General features: G+C 42.0%; 1 protein-coding gene across 1 annotated transcript in view; it reads left to right on the top strand.

Moving 5' to 3' along the window:
• Positions 1-23,651, top strand: part of CTTNBP2 (cortactin binding protein 2) — a 197,079-nt gene that overhangs the window by 125,215 nt on the left and 48,213 nt on the right. Inside the window, 6 exon segments of the mRNA XM_037888921.2 lie at positions 1,202-1,352; positions 4,896-5,150; positions 6,969-7,086; positions 9,774-10,049; positions 14,101-14,196; positions 14,694-14,773. Of these exon segments, the coding sequence (XP_037744849.1) occupies positions 1,202-1,352; positions 4,896-5,150; positions 6,969-7,086; positions 9,774-10,049; positions 14,101-14,196; positions 14,694-14,773 (976 nt within the window).

The raw sequence follows: 23,651 nt of genomic DNA, 5'->3' as shown, positions 1-23,651 counted from the left end.
GTGATGATGTTGGGTTTCCTTGCAGCTTTTTTGCTTTTGTTACAGCCTCATTGAGATGAATGGGGCAGTTCACTCATTTCTTTACAACCATTATGGCTAGAATCTTCATTTTTTAGTTGAAAGCTGAGATTCTGATGTAATCACATGGCTCCATGAGTGGAGACCCTGGTTATACAGGCCTGACTTTATCTGAATACCCCTCCCTACTTGTATTTTCTTGCATTTTATTCTGTCACTTCCAACTTTACCTGCTCAATCAAAGATTCCAGCCTCCTCTACCTACCTGTCAGCTGCACTGTCATGCATCTCCATGTGTTCTTTCATGTGTCTCTGACGCATGGAACATGTTCCCTGAACTAATCCATAAAAACCTCTCGTCAAGACTCAGCTGTACTGCAGTGCCCTAATGAAATAAGCCAATGAATGACAGCAGGGTAGAGGGACATTTTGGAATATGTCTTTTTATAATTACAAGGGGGAAAAAGTGTATACTGTATACAAATTATACACACAAACATACACACACAATTGTGTCCTCTTCCATTCTCTTTATGTTGCTTGTCTTTGGTCAGAGATTGTGTGTTTGAATAAAATGTTTGAATAAATGTTGAATAAAAAAGTATGTTATGAGGAGACAAGAGTGTGTATGGCTTTTGTGACAAATCTTTAGTCATCTGAAAAGCAATCTTTCACAGCTGTTATATTTCATGAGTAGGAGACATCTCTACAGTTCTGTTTGACGCTTTAGATGCTGTTTTCTAATGAAAATATTGTAAAACTTCACAAGTTTGTGTTTTCAGTATTTGCTGCTTTGTCGAACTACAAGTATAACTGCTGTGAGAGGAACAGAGGGATTGCCAAATATTTAAAGAGATAGCACTCTGATGTCAGTGATCAGGAAAAAAAACGTTCCTTTGTTACTCACACTTGAAGTCTTTTATTCAAATAGCTGTCAACTACAAAGTTTTTGTCAGGTCTTGTAAAATACAGTTTTCCAATCTCGCCAGTTTTCAACAGAACTTTAATATATCTACAATAATTTAGGATTGATGTGATTAGTTTAACTAAATTAGTCTATGCTAATATATACATCAGTACATTTAAATGTGGTTTTTAAATGTGCATGTAAGTTCACATGGCATTTAAAAAGTCAAATACAGGAATCTTTTATTATGTTGTCACCTGATGTTTCCACTCATAGGTGTGCAGAATTATTAATTATGTATCAGGCTGATGTTAACCATGCTGCTGAAAGAGGACAGACACCTTTGTACCTAGCCTGTGGAAATGGAAATAATGAATGTATCAAACTTTTGCTGGAAGCTGGAGCACGTCGAAGTGTAAAAACCAGTGTAAGTTAAAAGAATTTCTAAAATCACAGTGTGAACTGAACAGCTGCAAAAATCAGAATTCCTTGCACTGTCATTTTTAACTCTTTAATGATGTAATACTCAGTGTGTTTTGGAATTAGTAAAAAGCTTTGATTTAATATTGCTGTGTCTCATTGTAAAATGTTTTCTATTTGTTTAGGTTGCATAGTTTCCCTAAAAACTTATAAATCACTTCGCTTTCCTCTCGATTTTACCAGCCTCTGTTTCAAAATGCAACATCTTGTATACCATGTTCCTGTGTAGGACAGCAGAGGTAGAATCGATCTGCTTCACTGTCAACTCTCATGGTATGCAGTGTTGTTGTTGCCTTACTGTTCCTGGTAGCAGTCATGAATGAGGTGGGGATATGTGGTAGCCCATGATACCTCTATAGCTCTGGGGCAATTTGTCTAATTACAGATCAATGTTATCCTTGAAGAAAACGTTCTTCACAAATATTGTGAAAGAAATTCTTAGACATTTGTCACAAAGGGAGAGTGAGCAGGACAAAACAAAAAGTATCTGTGCTTTGTGGATGGGAAGAGAGTAGTTGAGAGTCTTCAAATTTGAAGGTTAGGCATTCCCTTATTCACGTACTTCAGGGCTATTGCTTAAAAACTTGACATGTACACACAATATTGAGACTTTTTATCACTTAATGTTGTGAGATTTAGACTCTCCAGAAATATTGTATGAAAGATATTTTGTATGTGTTGTAGCCTTTTAAACATATACTTCATGTTAATTAGGTTGAAAGGGGCTGATTTTTTTGTGGACAGTAACCTGAATTCATTTTGAAATTAGAGGAAAAGAGGATATAGAAAACATTATTGAAAAGTTCTTGTCTGGTTAAGAAGTTGACTTTTTATACCAAGTGGTTACAGAAATTGCTATTTACTAATTGCTTCTTTGTTGTAATATTAAGCCACACCCTATGGAAGATGGTGCTACCGAAGTGCATCACCATGAGAAGAGGACCTAGGGTGGTACAATGCATAAAATTTTCAAAAGCACTTAAGTCCCATTGCAATTCAGTCAATGGGACTTAAATGCTTTTGTTACTGAGACACTTACACATTTTTTCCAAGTGGCTCCAGAGTGCTCCCCACTGCCACAGAAGTCTTGCCACTGCACTACCTTTGGAGAAGGCACAGCGTGCTTTTCCCCCACATGGGAACAGACTCCCTATCTGGTGTCAGGAGGCCAGGTCCATGAATCCATCCTTTCCTACCAACTTTGAGGAAGATATCATAGTCAGAGGAAGAATCGTGAATCGGGGCTAGTCTATTCTAGCAACATGCCTTGTGTGGTTGTGGCACAGCACTGGGAGAGAGCTCTCCCAGAGCTCTAAAAAAACAGTCTCAATGAGGGGCGTGGCTCCCATCGCTGAGGCACTGTTTACACTGGTGCTTTACGGCGCTGAAACTTGCTGTGCTCAGCGGGTGTTTTTTCACACCCCTGAGACAGAAAGTTGCAGCACTCTTAATTGCCAGTGTAGACAAACAGTGGGCTTGTCTACATTACCCACTGGATCGACGGGCAGTGATCAATCCGGGGAGGGGGGATTAATCTAGATGCGATAAATCAACTGCCGAGGGCTCTCCCATCGACTCCGGTACTCCACCAGAGCGAGAGGCACAGGCGGAGTCGAGGGGGGAGTGTCAGCTGTCGACTTATCTCAGTGAAGACCCCGCGGTAAGTAGATCTAAGTATGTTGACTTCAGCTACATTATTCACGTAGCTGAAGTTGCGTAACTTAGATTGATTTCCCTTCCCCCTCTTCCCCGCCCCCCCCCCCCCCCGCCCAGTGTAGACCAGGCCTCCGACTTTGCTGTTAAAAGTGTGTAAGCACTGCCATTGTGCTCTGCTCTGCTGGGTAATATGGGGGAATGCTCCTTGTGCCTTTTTGCCCGCTCTCATTGTGGAGTGCTGGCTGCAGATGACCAATAAATGACTTTAAAATTTACTTTTTGAGGTCAAGATCTGTGAATACCTTAAACAGTTTCTTTTTTTTTTTTCAATTGGAAAAACAATCTACTGCAAGACATTTCTCTCACTAGGGCATGCATTTTCTAAGTGGATCTCTTTGAAAGTAAAATCCAAACCATCAAGCATCCCTGAAATTAAAAAAAATCTTTCCTCAAAGTAGAAAATGCAGTAGCAAAATGATGGAGGGTGGAACCAATATTAGAGTGTTGAGTTGTATGAATGTGAGTGTTGATTTTTCCAAACTAAGGAGATTGCAAAACTCAGACCATAGATATATGCTGACATAGGCACGGGAAGTAGAGCTGCGGGGGGATTTTGTACCCGGCATGCTGGCCGCCCTGCCACCCTGGGTCCTGGCTGCCAGCCCCCTATGGGCTGGAGGTTCCACTGCTGGTCCAGGGTCCTCCTTGGCTGCCATCCCTGGGGGCTCTGCTGCCAGCCCCAGGATCCCGGCCTCCAGGCCACCTGCGAGATCCCGGCTGCTGGGGCCCCAGATGCTCCGCTGCCAGCCCCAGGATCTTGCTGGGCCCAGGCTCCTGGCTGCCAGCCCCACACCCGGGGGCTCCACTGCCAGCATGAGGGTCCCAGCTGTCGGCTTGCATGCGGGTTCCCAGCTGCCGACCCGGGGTCCTGCTGGGACTCCAGGGGCTCCGCTGCTGGCCCCAGGGTCCTGGCCGCTTACTCCGCATGCAGGTACCTGGCTGCTAGTTACATGCCTGGGGGGTCCTGGCCACTGGTCCTGCATGCAGTGTCCCAGCAGCCGGCCCCATGCCTGGGGGCTCTGCTGCCTGCCGTAGAGTCTGACTGGGGCAAGAGTGGTGCAGCTCAGTATCCCCACTCCAAAAACTCTTCCAGCGCCACTGTATGCTGATAATCTTTTTGTCACTTACAATGGAAAGAAGCTTATTTGGTCAGCTCAAATGTAGTGATAATTTAGAAGAAAATAAGGAGGAGAGACAAGTTCAGACTGTGGCCTTTTAAATTAAGGACATCAAAGGAGAATTAAGGATTGAAAATTCTTCCAAGAGCAGCTGCATTGGCTTTGTTGTGCTAATGCAGAGAGAAGCTAACGTGCATAGCCAAAGAGGAGAAAAGTGCTATATAAAATTGTACACAATAGTATATAAAAAAATCTGACAAAGGTCCAGTTACAATATTACATTAGCTCACAATGTGCAACCCAAAACATCCCTGGCAGAGGGTTGCTTTGATTCAGTTTGACCTGCACTGGGCATGTTTTCTGTGGACCCTCACGACCTGCGGTGACTCAATAAATGTCTTTTTCCAAGCAGGGATTATGGGACTGTAACCCACCTTTTTCCTTTCACACCAGGCATCTCACACACATACATAGAGCACAACAGATGGGCTGTCTCATACAAAACTGTGACATTTGATTATAGCCAGCCATTGTTGGATGCTTAAAAGCTTTACAGACAGCATGTTTGATAGAAAGCAATTAGTAATATAAATTCTGTAACTAAACACTTTTCTCCATGTGTGGTGGGGTTGTGCTGTTCATTTTTATCTCTTTAGGATGGCTGGACACCAATTCATGCAGCTGTGGATTCTGGTAATGTTGACAGCCTCATGCTCCTTATGTACTATGGACAAACAGACAATGGAAACTTTATGAATGATGCACAGCCTAATTCAGACTTCTTTGACTTGGACTGCACAGAAGACAGCTATCCGAGTAAAGCAAGGCCTGTTGTTTCTGCAGATCTCATCAACCATGCTGACAAAGAGGGTTGGACTGCTGCCCATATAGCAGCATCAAAAGGCTTTAAGGTCTGTCTGTATGTTGTTATAACTATTGTAGCGATTAAATGACTTTTCCATTAATTATGTATCTATTTAATATAGACACGTCAAGTTAATGACCTCCTTAATTGTAAATGTAACTGTTCATAGTTAAATGAAAATTATCTTAATTTTGCAAATACAGTCTCTACAGAGATATTTTTTATTTTTTTAGTATCTGTGCTTTATGCAGGCTTTTCAATACGAAATGAGTAAGTTAGCTGTAAAATTTTATGTTATGATTCCAGGGGGAAATCCAATCTGACCTACTCCACCCTGGCTAATTGATGTCAGCAGGGCAGTTTCTTGACACCAGGCATTAATGCAACATTTGGCATCAGAAGCTTTATGCTACTAACTCTGAATGGTTAATTGATTTTTTTTTTTTTTAATGAGAAGTAGGGTTTGTATCAATTCAAAGCTGAGACTGTTGCTGGAAGAGAGAATGGAACAGAGATGTCATTGAGGGACATAGGGAAGGATAGTTTTGAGACACAGGGCCCAAGATTTTAACAATTAACTAGTAATTTTGAGTGCCTAATCTGAGACATTATAAAAGAGGCTTGATTCTCAGAAAAGGCTGAGAACCCACCCTGTGAAAATGAGGCCTCTTTAGGTATCTTGGATTGGGCACCCAAAAATGGATGTACTTAAAATTTCTCAACACTTCGAAAAATCTTGGCCAGATCTGTTTATCATCTGAGTCTGGCTAGGAGGTTGTGACCTTTTGTTCATATGAGGACCTTGCCACTATTCGCCATTCTTTGTTACCTCAAGATTAAACTACTGCAATGCACTCTACATGAGGCTACCCCTTAAAACCATTTGGAGACAGATGCTGGTGTGGAATGCAGTGGCTTTCTTATTGAATGGGGCATCTTGCTAGAAGCAAATAAATGACACTTGTGCTTCAGGATCTGCACTAGCTGCCAGTTGATCTGCAGGTGGAGCTTAGGTTAGTTATGACCTATAAAGCCCTAAATGGCCTGGGACAAGATAGCTTGAGGGATGACCTTTCTCCCTGTGCCATACTGTCACAGCTGCAGTCAGCAGGGTCACTTGAGCTACATTTCCCTCCTTATAATAGCTTCAAAAATTTGGGCTGGTGTGCCTAAATGTTCCTATTCTGTTGTTTCAAACTAAGATTTCTTTGCATGATTGATATTCTTTCAGAAATTCAAATTTACTTGCGGAAGGAGGGACTTGTAAGGTGAATTTGCAACTATCATTGTGGGTTATTGTGTATCACTCACATACCAAGCATGGATGGGAATTTGTACCCTGCTAATGTTTCTGTATTGCTAAGTAAACATTGGTTCAGTGGGTTGCTCTTGTCATCTGAATACCCTAGTAGGTTAGTCATTACTAAACCTTCAACTTGCCTTTTAATATAAGCCAAAACTGAAACCAAGATTTTCAAAACTGGATGCTTAAAGTTAGGCTCTTAAGTAAGTGACCAAATTTTCAGATGTGTTGACTTCACTGGGAGCTATAGGGTTCCCAGTGCTTGGAAAATACTGACTTTAGGTACTCTGTTTTAAAAACCTTGGCCTGAGAATTTCAAGTCCAAGGCAAAACATTTGACACCTGTACTTCAATTCTGTGAGAAACACCTTTTGGAGCCTCATGTTTAGCAATTCTGTTAGTTGCCTTTCTTTCGATATTTGGAAAAGCATGCGTACGTATTGAATCAGAAGTCTAATGGCTAATTGTAAGACTGCCTGCTTCAGGCAGCAAACAATTTTTGAGTATTTAGCCCAAGTTAATTTAGTTAAACTGCAAATAATACAGCTCTTATCTTTCCAGAACTGCCTAGAAATCTTGTGTAGCCATGGTGGACTAGAGGCTGAAAGGAAAGATAAGTGCGATCGAACGCTGCATGATGTTGCCACTGATGACTGCAAACATCTTCTGGAGAACTTGAGTGAGTTACAGTTTGCCAACAGCACTGCACTAAAATATTTAGCAGCCAGGGTCTTGTGGGACACACAAGAAACATTTAATACAATGTTTGTTTACCCTTAATCTCACCCTGCTCACATTTTCCCACCACCAGGCCAGTTTATTTTTTAAAGAGTGCAGACATATTACTCAAAATTCTGCTATAATAAATGACAAAAAATATCTTGTTGGAAGGTATTGGGTAACCTCTTATTCTGATTTTTAGTAGTACCTTAAAATGTGCCAACTTTAAAAAATCAAATAAATTGCTCAATTCTGGAAACAAACCTAATCCTTTGGAATTGGTAAATTAATATTTAGTAGTTATTTTTCATCAGAACTTTTACCTTTCTTCCTTTCATTGTTCTTATCCTCCTCTTTTCAGACTCTTGGGGAAAAATCCGCATCAGGTTTAAATGAAAGCATCTGTTTGTCATTGGATTTGGAGTAGAACTGGGTGATTTTTATCCAGACTAATAGTTTATTCACCAAAAAGTCCAAGTTTTTTTTGCCCTGAAACTACGAGTGAATTTGATACAAATTTGCCAAGTAGTATTGGCTCAAAACCATTTTTCCATAATTTAGATGCCATTCAAAAATGGGAGGAGGAGGTGGTGCTGGTGCCCTGCTTACAAGTTTTTGCCCAGTGGTTAGGGCTCTTAACCGGAATGTGGGAGACCCAGGTTCTAGTGTGGATCTCTTTCATTCTCTCCTGTTGTAACTGTTCCACTATGTATAAATAGAGTCACTGAAGCAGGGACTCGAACTTGGGTCTCCCATGTTGCAGGAAAATGCCTTAACTACCAGGCTAGAAAGTCATTCTCACTCTCTTTTCCCGGCCCAGTAGCTAGTCATCGTCATTATGGATGACTGTGAATTGTCACTGACTGAGAGTGCCCAAAGCACTGGGCTAAATGTTACAGGTGGCAGTGGCAGCACTATCCCTACCAGACATTTTGTGAATCTAGCCTTTTGAAAATCCCCGAAACAAAATGTTGCAGATTAAATGATATGGTTTCTTCTACCTGAAATGGATTTTTTTTCAAATCTCTGACATTTTTTGCCATATTTATATCAGTTTGACCTCAATCAGATTTTTTCCCCGATAACCTACAGTGAACCAAAAAATTAGATTATTGCCCAGCTCTGTGTTGGAACTATATTGGTTAATATCATCAGAGGACCTCGCCATTGAGCTATAAGAACAAAACCAAAACAGCATTGAAAGTCTTGTTACAGCAAAATTGCTCCCCAAACCAGACAGCATCTCTCCTGTAGCTGCACTTCCTCAGTATTTCAGGGTCATTTGCTGAAATGTATTATTTTTCCAATAAAGGTGTGGGAGAGTGAGGCTTGCAATCCTAGAGTGACCTTTAATGATGCATACAGCAGGGATGGCCAAACTTACTGGCCTTCTGAGCCGCATATGACAATCTTCAGAAATTTGAGAGATGGGGTTCGGGCTTTCAGCCCTGTGGCAAGATGGTGGGACTAGGGGGTTTCTGCCCTGCAAGGTCCTGGGTGCGGGGTCTTGGGGCTTCAACCCTGCAGGGCACACTTGCTGAGGCACGGGGTTTCAGCCCTGCTCCCGCTGAAGCCACACGCCCCAGCAGGCACCTCCTGCAGGGCTAAAGCCCCAAGATCCCTCTCCCTATTGGGCAGAAACTCCTAGCCCCACCATGCCACCACAGGGCAGAAGCCCTGAGCGCCTCCAAACAATCTGGTAGGCAGAGAAGCGGGGGAGGGAAGGGCATAAGGGGCTCTGAGAGCTGTAGTTTAACTGTAAAAGAGTCACATGTGGCTCACAACTCACTGTTTGGCCATCTCAGGCATACAGTATAAACAGATATTAATCTACTTAATCTATTGCTAGTATGGAATTTTGTCCCGGTTCTCAAAGTACAGCAAGATCCAAAAATTATTCCTCTAATGTGTTATGCTGTGTATGTAACCCCCCCCCCCCCACACACACACACTTTGTTCGTTTATTATTTTTTAACTTTTTTCTCTGTTGACACTCTTAAAATGTTTACACACTTAAAAATAGACAACCCAGTGGAATGTCTTTATTTTGCTATGAGAGAAAATGTCCACAAAGAGAAGTCCATTTCAAAATTTTTGCTTTCCAGACTCCCATTAAAAATGTTTTGATTGGATATTTTCCCCTGTAACTGTAACAAAATAATTATTAGCTTTTTTCTATAATGACAGTAAAATTGCATTGACATACATATGCATAACCACAAATGAAAGCTCTTCCCTGTTAGAAAATGAAACGTTAGGAAACCACTAGCCATATGACTAAATCTGTAAGAATTTGGATCTGGAAAGTGGAAATAAAATATTATTTAAGCTTGTCTTATAGACCAATAGTGTATTATTGATACTTATAAAATGAAGGTAGTGATGCTGAGTGCTTTGTATAATAATCTGTAATTTAATACTGGTTTTATGACTGTTTTGCATTGTGATATGGACCATGCTCTTTCTCCATATTCCCTAATGAATAATAGGTGTTATAATACTTGTCTGTCTCCAGAGGGCTATTGAGATACAGTGCTCTAAAGATGTAAAAGTGCTTCATATTATTAATCTTATTTACAATAGCTCTTTTATTGTGTTTTTTGTGTGATTTTAACTATCTTAGGTTCTCTAATTTTTTTTTAATAGATGCTCTTAGAGTACCTTTAAGGATTTCAGTCAGTGAAATAGAACTAGCCTACTGTGGTACAGAGGATTGTGACACAGAAAACACAATATGTTCTTTAAATATCCGCAAACAGACATCATGGGATGATTTTTCAAAAGCAGTGAGTCAGGCGGTGACAAACCATTTCCAAGCAATCACCTCTGATGGATGGAGGAGTCTAGAAGACCTGACATGTAGTAATGCTGCAGAATCCAGCCTTGGCCTCAGTGCAAGCAGTATATTATCCATCAAAATAGGTATGAATAATCACTGTTACTTGAAAGAAAAGCAAAACCTTTTTCCTATTTGTGGGGTGCATGATGTGTTGTTTAATTCCTTAGTTAAGTATATTTAAGATTACTTGTGGCAGCTTCTGGGCTAGATCAGGCCATCATGATTGCATTCATTACACAAAACGCTCCTTTGGATAAAGATAACGCCTTAAGTATTACTTACTCCATAAGATAAAATTGTATGAAAATATTTGATGTGGTTTCTTGATATGCTGCTTTAAACCTTAGAGACTAAGGAAATTCCCTTTTGGGAAAGGAGGAGCCCATCCTAAAACAAAATGAAGCCAGATTGCTGGCATGTAAAATTAAAAACGTCACGGGAGTTTTTAAACTATGTGCTGAGGAAAAGCTGACAGGTGTGGAGGACACACAGTTCTGACAGACACATCCATTAGGGGAGGATTTGTTAAAGGGGATACTCTATATCCTAGTAAAGAGGAGAAGATAGATGGTAGATTACAGGTAGGAACTAAAGAGAAACAGTGAAATGAAAGAGTCCCATTCAATTACAGCACATGGCAGACAACTAAATATTGACAAATTTTATGAGTGCTTGTATGCAAATGCAAGAAATCTAAATATTAAGATTGGTGAACATGAGTTCCTGGTATTAAATGAGAATATTGACATAATAGGTATCACAGAAACTTGTTGGAATGATGATGATCAATGGGGCACGGTAATTCCAGAATACAAAATATATGGGAATGACAGAAGGTCTCACTAATGGTGGAATGGCATTATATGTGAAAGAAAGCATAGAGTCAAATAGCGTAAAAATCTAAATTAAACTTTACCATAAAATCTCTATGGATTCCATGCTTGAATAGTAAGATATAGCAGTAGGAATATACCACCAGCCACCTGCCCAGGATGATGAGTGACTGTGAAATGATCCAGGAGATTAGAGAGGCTTCAAAAACAGAAAACCAAATAATTATCGGGGATTTCAACTGTCCCCATACTGACTGGGAACATGTCACCTCAGGATGGGATGCAGAGATAAGATTTCTAGACACCATTAATGACAGCTTCTTGGAACAGCTAGTCCTGGAACCCACAAGGGGAGAGGCAATTCTTGATTTAGTCCTAAGTGGCACACAGGATCTGGTGCAAGAGGTGAAGATAGCTGAACTGGTTGGTAATAGCAACCATAATGTAATTAAATTTAAAATCCTTGCAAGGGGAAAATACCAAAGAAACCTACCATAGTAACGTTTAACTTCAAAAAGGGGAACTATGTAAAAATAAGAAGGGTCATTAAATGGAAATTAAAAGGAACAGTCACAAGAGTGAAATACCTGCAAGCTGTATGGCACCTTTTTAGAAAACACCGTAATAAAGGCTCAAACGATATGTATACCCCAAATATATTTTAAAAAAAAACAGTAAGAGGACCAGAAAAATGCCAGCATGGTTAAACAACAGAGTAAAAGAAGTAGTTAGAGACAAGACATCACTTAAAAATTGCAAGTCAAATCCTACTGAGGAAGATAGAAAAGAGCATAAACTCTGCCAGGTCATATGTGAAAGTATAACGAGGCAGGTCAAAAAAAAAATTGATGAGCAATTAGCAAAAGACACAAAAACTAGAAGCAAAATTTTTTTTTTAAGTACATGAGAACCAGGAAGCTTGCCAAACAGTCAGTGCATCCACTGGATGATTGAGGTACTAAAAAAAGCATTCAGGGAAGATAAGGGCATTGCAGAGAAGCTAAATGAATTCTTTGCATTGGTCTTCACTTCAGAGTACATGAGGGAGTTTCCCACATCTGAGCCATTCTTTTTAGGTGACAAATCAGAGTAGCTGATGGAGATGTTGATAAGAGGAAGTTTTGGAACACATCGATAAATTAAACAGTAATAAGTCACCAGAACCAGATGGTGTTCACCCAAGATTTCTGAAGGAACTCAAATATGAAATTGCAAAACTGTGATATGTAATCTATTGCTTAAATCAGCCTCTGTACCAGATGACTGTCAGACAGCTAATGTAACATCAATTTAAAAAAAAAAATTAGAGGCAATCCTAGCAACTACAAGCCAGTAAACCTGACTTCAGAACCAGGCAAATTGGTTGAAACTATAATTATCAGACATACAGATGAACACAATTTGTTGAGGAAGAGTCAACTTGGGGAAGTTTACCTTTTCTAAAGGAAAATCATGCCTCACCAATTGATTTAAATTCTTTGAGTGGGTCAATAAACATGGACAAGGATGATCCAGTGGATATATAGTGTACTTGCACTTTCAGAAAGTCTTTGACAAGGTTCCTCACCAAAGGCTCTTAAGCAAAGTAACAAGGAGTCTGGTGACACCTTAAAGACTAACAGATTTATTTGAGCATAAGCTTTCGAGGGGAAAAAACTCACTTCTTCAGATGCATGGAGTGAAAGTTACAGATGCAGACATAAATATATTGACACATGAAGAGAAGGGAGTTACCTCACAAGTGGAGAACCAGTGTTGACAGGGCCAATTTGATCAGGGTGGATGTAGTCCACTCCGAACAATAGATGAGGAGGTGTCAATTCCAGGAGAGGCAAAGCTGCTTCTGTAATGAGCCAGCCACTCCCAGTCCCTGTTCAAGCCCAAATTAATGGTGTTAAATTTGCAGATGAATTTTAGTTCTGCTCTTTCTCTTTGAAGTCTGTTTCTGAAGTTTTTTCTTTCAAGTATAGCTACTTTCAAATCTGTTATAGAATGTCCAGGAAGATTGACATGTTCTCCCACGGGCTTTTGTGTGTTACCGTTCCTCATGTCCGATTTGTGTCCATTTATTCTTTTACGTAGGGACAGTCCAGTTTGGCCAATGTACGTGGCAGAGGGGCATTGTTGACATGTCCAAACCGGACATGTCATGTAATGGATCCTGATTGATACTTACATGTATAGGCAAAAGAGAAGTCCCATTTTATTTCAGTGAAAACTCTACTTATCTAGGAACTGATAAGGAAAATTAACAGATTATCATTCCAGTATGATACTTCCATCTTAGAGTAACCATGGAACAATACTGGGAAAACCATACTACATGAATGTGTTTGGCCAATATATTAATAAAGCTACTGTTTTCACTGTGGCCCATCTTTTCATAAACAGCCACTGCAACACAAAATTCAAAAATATCTTTGGGCTTGATCTTCCATCACCGTGCACCTTTGTGTAATCATTCCACTAGTGCAAAGTGTGCTTAAAATGCTGCTCTTCAGCTTTCATAGCTTTTTACACAAGAAGTGAATGCAAATCAGACTTGGTAGCATTTTATGGTCACTTTGCACTGGTGTGAATGACTATGCAAGATATAGAGCAGTGGAAAATCAGGCCCTTCGTCTAACATATATATTATGCTTTGAATCAAGCAAATTGCCATGGTTTTATTCAATGTTTACTATTTAATATATTAAATGTAAAGGTTCGTTCTTCTTCGAGAGGTGTCCCTATGGGTGCTCCACTTCCGTTACTTCAGGTCAAGGTGTGTCCCAGCGCCTTCGATCGGAGATTTCTACAGCAGTACCCCACGCTCTGTGCCTGCCTCATGAGCTGTCAGTGTTTGCATAGCATGTGCACGGCCTAGGCTCCTCAGTTCCTTCTCTACCATCCCCACTTAGAGACGGAGTTCAGCAGTGCTCTCTGAGATTTAGCTAGCTAGTTTTGTTTCTCAGTTTATTTAGATAGTTTTTAGTCATTAGAGTTAATATTTAGGTAAAATACCTTAGCTATTACATTTATTTATTTTATTTTAAAAAACCTCATTACAAAGTGATATTTTAAACTATTGTTTTAATCTCCATACAACAGCAAATGTTCAAATGTCATCACCCATATATAAAATAATTAAAAGATTTTATACATGGAACTGATTTGTTTTTCAAAATAGCAGAACTGAATATATATGTACACATTCTGTGTGGGCGGATAGGTGTACTGTGTGTGTGAGGAGGGGTGTGTGCAGATATAGTATGTATATGTCTCTATTCTCTCTCTCTCTCTTGTTTTTTTTTTTAAACAGGAAATGTTTCCTGGTCAACAGGTCAGATTTTTCCACAAGCACCATGGGATTTTTTGAAGAGAAATAAAACTGAACACATAACAGTGTTTTTGTTCGGTAAAAGCATTTGCAACTATTTTGTTTTTGAAAATTGAAAAATTCCATAGTAATAGAGATTATGAATCATTTGCTACCATTTGTTTTCTTTAGTATTTCATGCGACTTTCCTGCTTCCCATAAATTTGCGATTCAGTTAGCAAAATATTTATTACTTAATTTGGTTGAAACCAAATATGTGGGCGTGGAGCATTTAGAAACACATGGTGGCACTTAGGAGCTGTAAACGTCGCAGGTACAGTTATTTTATAATATCTATACCACCCATAGTACCTCACAGATATCCTTTTAAACCTGTATTACGAGATACGGGTAATTCTTTTCCTGATAAAAGAAGTTGATTAGCAACTCTGATTGAATCTGTGATGTCCATATAGAGTCTTAGAGATTCTTCAAAGTCTCACAATAGCTAGTATAGGAATGTTTGTTTATTTATTACACATTCTTATAAATCATGAGGATTGCAGGTATTAGATAATAACATATGTATTTTAAAGGTCCTCAAGAAGGCTGCTTAAACAGTGTGACTTACGCATCTATGATCCACCTTCCGATACTGCAGAACTACCTCCGGCTGGTAGGTACCAGACTAGCACCTGTCTGCTGGCTCTCATCTCCTTTAGGCATATGTGAAAACCCCTGCTTAACCCAGTCTGCAGTGCTGCTACCATCTCACCCTCCATTTCTGTCTTTTGTTGCCTTATTGATCAATGATTGATTAATACTGATTATTGGTTAATCTCTTAGACCTCAGTGGTCAATAAAGGTTCAGTCTTTAGTAGCATCAGGAATATTATAATCAGTATCATTAGAATAAGGGACCCTAGAAGCACATGAGAAACAATTGCAATTTTTCACAATTTTCTTTATGAACAAATCTACTAAACTAATAAATAATCCCACAAACACTAAAATATAATAGCAGATAGAGAGTGTGATGGGTTGGGTCACAGAAACCCGCTTGGGACTGCCACCTGTTGTGCTTGGATTACCTCTAAGCCCGTTTTCCCTGGCAGCTTGGGACTTCAGTGCCCTGCATGGCTGTGCCAGACACACTAGCCTGCTACAAACACAGAATGAGGTCTGAACCAAAAGCTGCAGGCTTAACTGAAAACAGCTTAAGAAGTGCTCCTGTCTCCAACACTCAGATAACCAGTTCCCAATGGGATCCAAACCCCAAATAAATTCGTTTTAATCTGTATAAAGCTTATACAGGGTATACTCATAAATTGTTTGCCCTCTATAACACTGATAGAGAGATATGTACACCTGTTTGCTCCCCCAGGTATTAATACTTATTCTGGGTTAATTAATACATAAAAAGTGATTTTATTAAATATAAAAAGAATGATTTAAGTGGTTCCAAGTAATAACAGACAGAACAAAGTAAATTACCAAGCAAAATAAAACAAAAACACGCAAGTCTAAGCCTAATACAGTAGGAAACTAAATGCAGGTAAATCTCACCCTCAGAGATGTTCCAATAAGCTCCTTTTACAGACTAGACTCCTTTCTAATCTGGGCCCAATCCTTTCCCCTGGTACAGTCCTTGTTCCGGCTCAGATGGTAGCTAGGGGATTTCTTATGACTGCAGCCCCCTTTGTTCTGTTCCACACCCTTATATATCTTTTGCACAAGGTGGGAATCCTTTGTCCCGGTGTGGGTTCCCACCCCTCCTTCTAAATGGAAAAGCACCAGGTTAAAGATGGATTTCAGTTCAGGTGACATGATCACATGTCACTGTAAGACTTCAGCACCCACTTGCCAGCACACAGATATACAGAAAGACTTACAAGTAAACAGAGCCATTTACAACCAATTGTCCTGGTTAATGGGAACCATCAAGATTCCAAGCCACCATTAATGGCTCACACTTTGCATAATTACAATAGGACCTCAGAGTTATAGTTCGTATTTCTAGTTTCAGATACAACAATGATACATTTATATAAATAGGACAAACACACTCAGTAGATTATAAGCTTTGTAATGATACCTTACAAAAGATCTTTTGCATGAAGCATATTCCAATTTACATATTAACACACATTAGCATATTTTCATAACATTGTATGGTGTGCATCCTCACAGAGAGAGTGCAAAGTGTTTATCCCTGTGGCTGGCATCTCCCTCGTCTCCTGCTGAGGGACAGTCATTGTCTTCCTCATTATCATCTTCATCGTCATCAAAATTCCGATAGTAAGCCTCTGAGCAAATATCTCCCCTTGAAATCCTCCCCTGAGGCACAATTCCCCTACACTGCAAGGAAGTAATCAGGAATGATTGGGATAAGACAGGCATGAGCAAGCACATTAACAGAAATTATCTTAGGTTCTGCAGGATCCAGGAACCAAAAATCCCAATTACTGATATACCAAAAGTTGACGCTGCCATAGTGTCCCTGGCTAAAGATATGGTTATCCCCTCAAAGGGAAGTTCTAGCCTAAGGACTTCCCAGATAGAAAAATGGATGCCACTATCAAAAAAAAGACTGTGAGGCCTCCTGAGCTCCCTCAGTGCGTCACTAGTAGCTTTTTCTGTTTGTTTGTTTTTGGAGGGCATCTCTCTACTGGGTGGAAAACTCAGAGCTCTCAAAGGTAGAGAGCCCTCTGACTTTGGTTCTATTTTAAAAAAAGTTGCCTTGGAAACAACATTCATTGCTGACACCTCAGTGGATGCAATTAGATTCTGAGGCAAACACATGGACTCCAGCTCAGTGAACAGATGCCACCTACGGCTCTGGAAGATGGATAGCCACTCAAAGTGGGTGCTGTGCTCTGCCAAATTCACAGGAGCCCTGTATAGAAAGAAGCTATACAAGTTAGTGGTAGACAATGCCACAAAATCTGAACAGTTCCTTCCAACATTACACCATGCCTTTAAAAGAGAATGCGGACTGGCCTTCAAAGGTGTTCTTTTTGGCCTTTGGCCTTGCAGAATACAAGTGAAGAGACAGCAGATTCTCCAGAAGAATGCCATGGAACCAATGCTTGAGAGGAAAGCCCCAAGGAAACCCTCCTCTCCCAAAGCCTCCATCCATTTGTGACAGAGACTGCATAGGTCTCCCCTTGAAGCTGAAGATTGGGAGCAGGATTTCTCATTTCCTGGAGGAATGAGTTGCTTCGACCGCAGACTAGTGGGTCAGGGATACTCGCTTGAGTTACGGGCTCCACCCTGTCCATTTTTCATCCAGTCCCCCATCACGCTGTCTAGTAGGCTCACCACTGAGTGTCAATCTGAGGTCAGACTGTCAGAAAATAGGGCAGACATCCCAAGTTGGTGGTATATTCTATAATGAGATTTTACCAAGCCAGTAACAAATGTGCACTCCTGGATTACTATATTAGTCTTACAGTGGAGCCACAGACAGTCCCGTTATGCTTGCTCAGGCCCCTCTTTGCCTCCCAGACAAACTAGACTTTGTATTGAAAGGTTATTAAAACCAAAAAATCACCTCACATTAGGTTACTCCCAACCCCAAGAGGTCGGTCACTTACTCCAAGTTAATGCATACTCTGAATCGCACACCAAAAACAATGCTGAGAAGCAAATTTCTCTAGTAAACTAACTAAAGGTTTATTAGCTAAGAAAGATAAATGAGTTATTAAGAGGTTAAAGCAGGTAAAGTACATTAACAGATGAGTCCAAATTTGTAAATCCAAACTGATAGCAAAGATGTAGCAATCTGCTAGTTTCCCATAAGTCTCTCAGGGTTGCCCAAAATGACTTTGTGGATTTCTGTCTTTGTATCTAGAATGCTCTCTGTACGTGTCCATGGCAGCTCAGAAATACAGGATCGATCCCTGAATTCATTAGTATAGCATCTTCCATGGAAGGCAATTAGGCCAGTGTTTTCATTCACAGTGGGGCTCTTCCTTTATTGACTAAATGCAAACTGAGCTTGTGAGCTTTCAGTGTCGAACATAATAATCCATGCTTTAAAGTTAGCAATCTTTTACATTTTCCAGGCTCCAATCTCATGTAATGGGTAAATGTAATGTAAATACAATGTGATAGTCAGAGACAATCCTTCATTAGTTTTCATGAAGTTTTATACATTAAGTAAATTTTCCTCCTAATACTAATACACCTTTGATGTAGGATTATCTAATTGAAGGGCGTAGATAATGTAATTACATGTAATGTGATAGCAGAAAACAGAATACAGATAGGTGAAAACAATACAATCGACATCTTTTGATCTATTCTAACAAGTGAATTGGCTTGAACACACTAAGACCTTTTAGCATTTCTTTGATGTTCACACACAAGTGAATTGCCCTATTGCTCTAGCCTGAGCTGGGAATCTGTTAGACAGCATCACACCCCCATCTTGAACAACCCTGTAAAACTCTAATTCAGAATGAGATTTCTCACCTCCTAGATATGGGAGTAATGGGGTATGTCTACACTATGAAATTAGGTCGATTTTATAGAAGTCGATTTTTAGAAATCGATTTTATACAGTCGATTGTGTGTCCCCACTAAACACATTCAGTCAGCGGAGTGTGTCCTCACTACCATGGCTAGCATCAACTCACAGAGCGATGCACTGTGGGAAGCTATCCCACAGTTCCCGCAGTCTCCACTGCCCACTGGAATTCTGGGTTAAGCTCCCAATGCCTGATGGGGCAAAAACATTGTCGTGGGTGGTTTTGGGTACATGTTGACAATCTCCCCTCCCTTCCTCCCTCCGTGAAAGCAAGTCCAGACAATCGTTTTGTGCCTTTTTTCCGGGGTTACCCGTGCAGATGCCATAGCATGGAGCCCGCTCACCTCACCGCTGCTGTTTGCAATCATTGTAAATACCTCATGCATTATACTGCAGTATGTTCAGAACCTGGCTAAAAGACGGCAGCACGAGGACGATTGTGAGGAGGACATGGACACACGTTTCTGAAAGCCTGGGATGTGGCAATTGGGACATCATGGTGGCAGTGGGGCTGGTTGATACAGTGGAATGCTGATTCTGGGCCCGGCAAACAAGGACAGACTGGTGGGACTGCATAGTCTTGCAGGTATGGGACGATTCCCAGTGGCTGCTAAACTTTCGCATGCATAAGGCCACTTTCCTGGAACTCTGTGATTTGCTTTCCCCCGCCCTGAAGCGCAGGAATACCAAGATGAGAGTTGCCCTGACCGTTGAGAAGTGAATGACGATAGCTCTGTGGAAGCTTGCAACGCCTGACTGATACCGGTCAGTTGGGAATCAATTTGGAGTGGGCAAATCTACTGCGGGGACTGCTGTGATTCAAGTAGCCAATGCAATCACGTTCTGCTATCAAGGGTAGTGACTCTGGGAAATGTGCAGGTCATAGTGGATGGCTTTGCTGCAATGGGTTTCCCTAACTGTGTTGGGCGATAGATGGAACGCATATCCCTATTTAGGGTCCGGACCACCTTCCCAACCAATACATAGACTGCAGTGGGTACTTCTCAATGGTGCTGCAAGCAGTGGTGGATTCACAAGGGACGTTTCACTGACATCAACGTGGAATGGCCAGGAAAGGTGCATGATGCTCGCATCTTTAGGAAATCCGGGCTGTTTGAGCAGCTGCAAGGAAGGACTTACTTTCCAGACCATAAAATTACTGTTGGGGATGTTGAAATGCCAATAGTTATCCTTGGTGACCCAGCCTACCCCTTGCTCCCATGGCTCATGAAGCCATACACAGGCATCCTGGACAGTAGTAAGGAGCAGTTCAACTATAGGCTGAGCAAGTGCAGAATGGTGGTAGAATGTGCCTTTGGACGTTTAAAAGCTCGCTGGCTCTGTTTGCTGACTAGGTTAGACCTCAGCGCAACCAATATTCCCATCGTTATTACTGCTTGCTGTGTGCTCCATTGTATCTGTGAGAGTAAGGGGGAGATGTTTATGGTGGGGTGGGAGGTTGAGGCAAATCTCCTGGCTGCCAATTTTGAACAGCCAGACACCAGGGCAATTAGAAGAGCACAGGTAGGCACACTGCGCATCAGAGAGGCTTTGAAAACCAGTTTCATGACAGGCTACGGTGTGACAGTTGTATGTGTTTCTCCTTGATGCAAACCCGCCCCCTTTGTTGATTTTAATTCCCTGTAAGCCAACCACCCTCCCACCTTCAATCACAGCTGGCAAAGGAAATAAAGTCACTATTGTTTTGAAACCATGCATTCTTTCTTTATTAATTAAAAAAAAGGGAGATAGCTGATAAAGTAGCCCAGGTGGGGTTGGGGAGGAGGGAAGACAAGGGCACATTGCTTAATGTAGCCACACTGCAAATCAAAACTGTTTGAATGACAGCCTTCTGTTGCTTGCCATCCTCTGGAGTGGAGTGGCTGGGTGCCCTGAGGGCCCTACCCCCACATTCTTGGGCATCTGAGTGAGGAGGGCAGGTGGTTGTACAGTGGATGCAGCGGCGGTCTGTGCTCTTGTTGGCTTTCCTGCAGCTCTACCAGACACCTGAGCATGTCCGTTTGCTCCCCCATTAGCCTCAGCAGTGCATCCTGCCTCTTTTCATCGTGCTCACTTAATGCTGTCCCGGACGCCACTGAATGCCCCCATGCATTCAGCTGTGCCTTATCAGTGCGGGAGGACTGCATGAGCTCAGAAAACATGTCATTGCGAGTGCGGTTTTTTGCCTTCTAATCTGCGATAACCTCAGGGACGGAGATGATAGGGGGAGCATAGAAACATTTGCACCTACAGGGAGATAAAAAGGGAGAGAAAAATTTAAGATGATACATTTCTGAGAACAAAAGGGAGACTCTTTCCACAGTGAATCAAGCAATTCATAGCAGACAGCACATGTGCTTTAGGTACAAGGTCGCATTTTGCCTTTTACATTGAGCGCCTGCCGGTATGGTGACACATCACACATGGCTGGGCAACAGAATTTGGTTTCCAAGCAGCCATGGTAAGCCAAAGGGTACGCAGGTTTGGCTTCTAACACCTTCATAACCATGTGGGAATGTTTTCAAACTGCAGCGTCCTCCTTTCCCACAGCAAGCAATGCTGATTGGGTTTGCCATTTAAAAGGAAGGGCTGCAGTTTTCGGGTGGATGTGCAACACACAGCTCCCCGCACCCCTCCACGTGGCTATTTAGGATGACCCCTTCACCCCTCCCCCCACTGCATGGCTATTCTCAGGGATGATCCCTTTTAGCCAAGCGCAAACAGCCCAGCATGAATGGGGTCCTTTTACTGTTCCCTTACAAAAATTCCCCCTTTCAGCCAGGTGACCATGAATGATATCACTGTCCTGAGGCTAACACAGAAAGATAAAAACCAAATGTTGCTTGAATGCGACCAAGACCCAGGACCATTCACTGCCATGCTTTGTGCTGCAATGATTCCAGATTACGTGCTACTGGCTTGGCATGGTAAAGTGTCCTACCATGGAGGACGAAATAAGGCAGCCCTCCCCAGAAACCTTCTGCAAAGGCTTTCAGAGTACCTCCAGGAGAGCTTCATGGAGATGTCCCTGGAGGATTCCCACTCCATCCCCAAACACATTAACAGACTTTTCCAGTAGCTGTACTGGCTGCAAATGAATCCCAAGTCTTCAGAGCAAATCAAACATTAAACACTATTGCTTTTAAACTCTGTACTGTAATTACAAATGTGCACTCACCAAAGGTGCCTTCTCCACCTTCAGAGTCGGGGATCCCACCTTGTGAGGGTATTGGTTCCAGGGTGATGAAAAGGTCCTGGCTGCCGGAGAGAATGGATTCACCGCTTGCCTGCTGCACATTCTCCTCCTCTCATCCACAAAATCCTCCTCTGTGTTGCATGAGACTCCCCCCTGGCAGGTGTCCACAGACAGTGATGGGGCAGTAGTAGGGTCCCAACCTAGAATGCCATGCAGCTGATCATAGAAGCGGCATGTATGGGGCGCTGACCCAGAGCGACCGTTTGCCTCCTTTGTCTTTTGGTAGGCTTGCCTGAGCAACTTGATTTTCATGTGGCACTGCTGTTTGTCCCTGTTGTAGCCTCTGTCCATCATGCCCTGTGCAATTTTGGCATATATATTTGCATTTCTTCTTTTTGATCGGAGTTCTGCCTGCACAGATTCTTCTCCCCATACAGCAGTCAGATCCAGTGTCTCCCGTTCGCTCCATGCTGGAGCTCGTTTGCGATTCTGGGGGGACTGCATGGTCACCTGCGCTGCTGAGCGCGCCACCCTGACCAAACAGGAAATGAAATTCAAAAGTTTCCCGGGCTTTTCCTGTGTACCTGACTAGTGCATCAGAGTTGAAAGTGCTGTCCAGAGCGGTCACATTGGAGCACTCTGGGATAGCTCCCGGAGGCCAATAACGTCGATTTGCGTCCTCACTATCCCAAATTCGACCCAGCAAGGTTGATTTTAGCACTACTCCCCTCGTCGGGGAGGAGTACAGAAGTCATTTTAAGAGCCCTTTAGGTCGACGGAATGGGGTTGCTTGTGTAGACGCATTCATTATAAAATCGCGGCTAAATTCGACCTAACCCTGTAGTTTAGACCAGGGCTATGGTAATAGATATGGGAGTAATAGAGAGCATTCCCTCAGAAGAAAGATTCTCAAGGTGCTACTCCATCATCTTTATCGTTCAGAAGTGTATGGAAGGAGTCTGAGCCAATACAGATCTCAAAAGGCTCAACAAGTGGATGAAGGAAACGTAGTTCCAGATAGAGACTGTAACTGCTACAGTGTCATCCCTGTCCCCAGGGGAATCTTCTGACTTCAGTGGATCTGACAGATGCACATATCCACATCCCAATCAGACTGGGCCATTGCAGGTTCCTAAGGTTTGCCAATGGCAGGTAGCAGTCTCAATATCGGACACTCCTATTCAGCTTGTCATTGGCCCTTCTGGATCTTTACAGAGATGGTGGTGGAAATTGTAGGCAAACTCATGTCACCTTCCCGGACGACATCTTAATCAGAGCTCTGTCCCCAGCAACAGCACACTGAGCTACAATCCTCGACCTTGAATCTCCTGCAGGAGCATGGCTTTATTATCAGCATCAAAAAAGCCTTGAGAAGAACCACATCCTGATTGTCAGACAACATGATCCCAGTCACATATGTGAACAACCAAGGGGGCAGCAAGAAGCCCAGCACTACAGGCTGAAGCAATGAAAATCATGCTGTGAGTGGAGAGTTCTCTCCTCTCCCTCAGGACAACTCATATAAAGGGAGACCTGAATGAAAAGGCACACTAATTCAGCAGGCACAAGGTGAACAGATGCAAGTGGTGCCTGAAGCAGGAGGTTATCTAGTTAATCATTCAATTGTTTGGCCTTTCCTTAACCATTTAAGAACCACATAAATGTGTAGAAATCAAAGTAATTCCTCAGGGAAGTGAACCCCAGATCCATGGACAACTCTCCTCACTCCATCGAGTTGGTGTCAGACACCCTGGACCTTGGCTGAGGTGCGCACCTTGGAGAGCTTCAGACCCAGGGTATGTTGTCCCCGGAGGAGATGGCGCTCCA

Source organism: Chelonia mydas, chromosome 1, assembly GCF_015237465.2.
Source record: "Chelonia mydas isolate rCheMyd1 chromosome 1, rCheMyd1.pri.v2, whole genome shotgun sequence".
Taxonomy (NCBI): Eukaryota; Metazoa; Chordata; order Testudines; family Cheloniidae; genus Chelonia; species Chelonia mydas.
The sequence above is the reverse complement of the archived record's forward strand: the minus strand, read 5'-3'. Positions and strand labels throughout refer to the sequence as shown.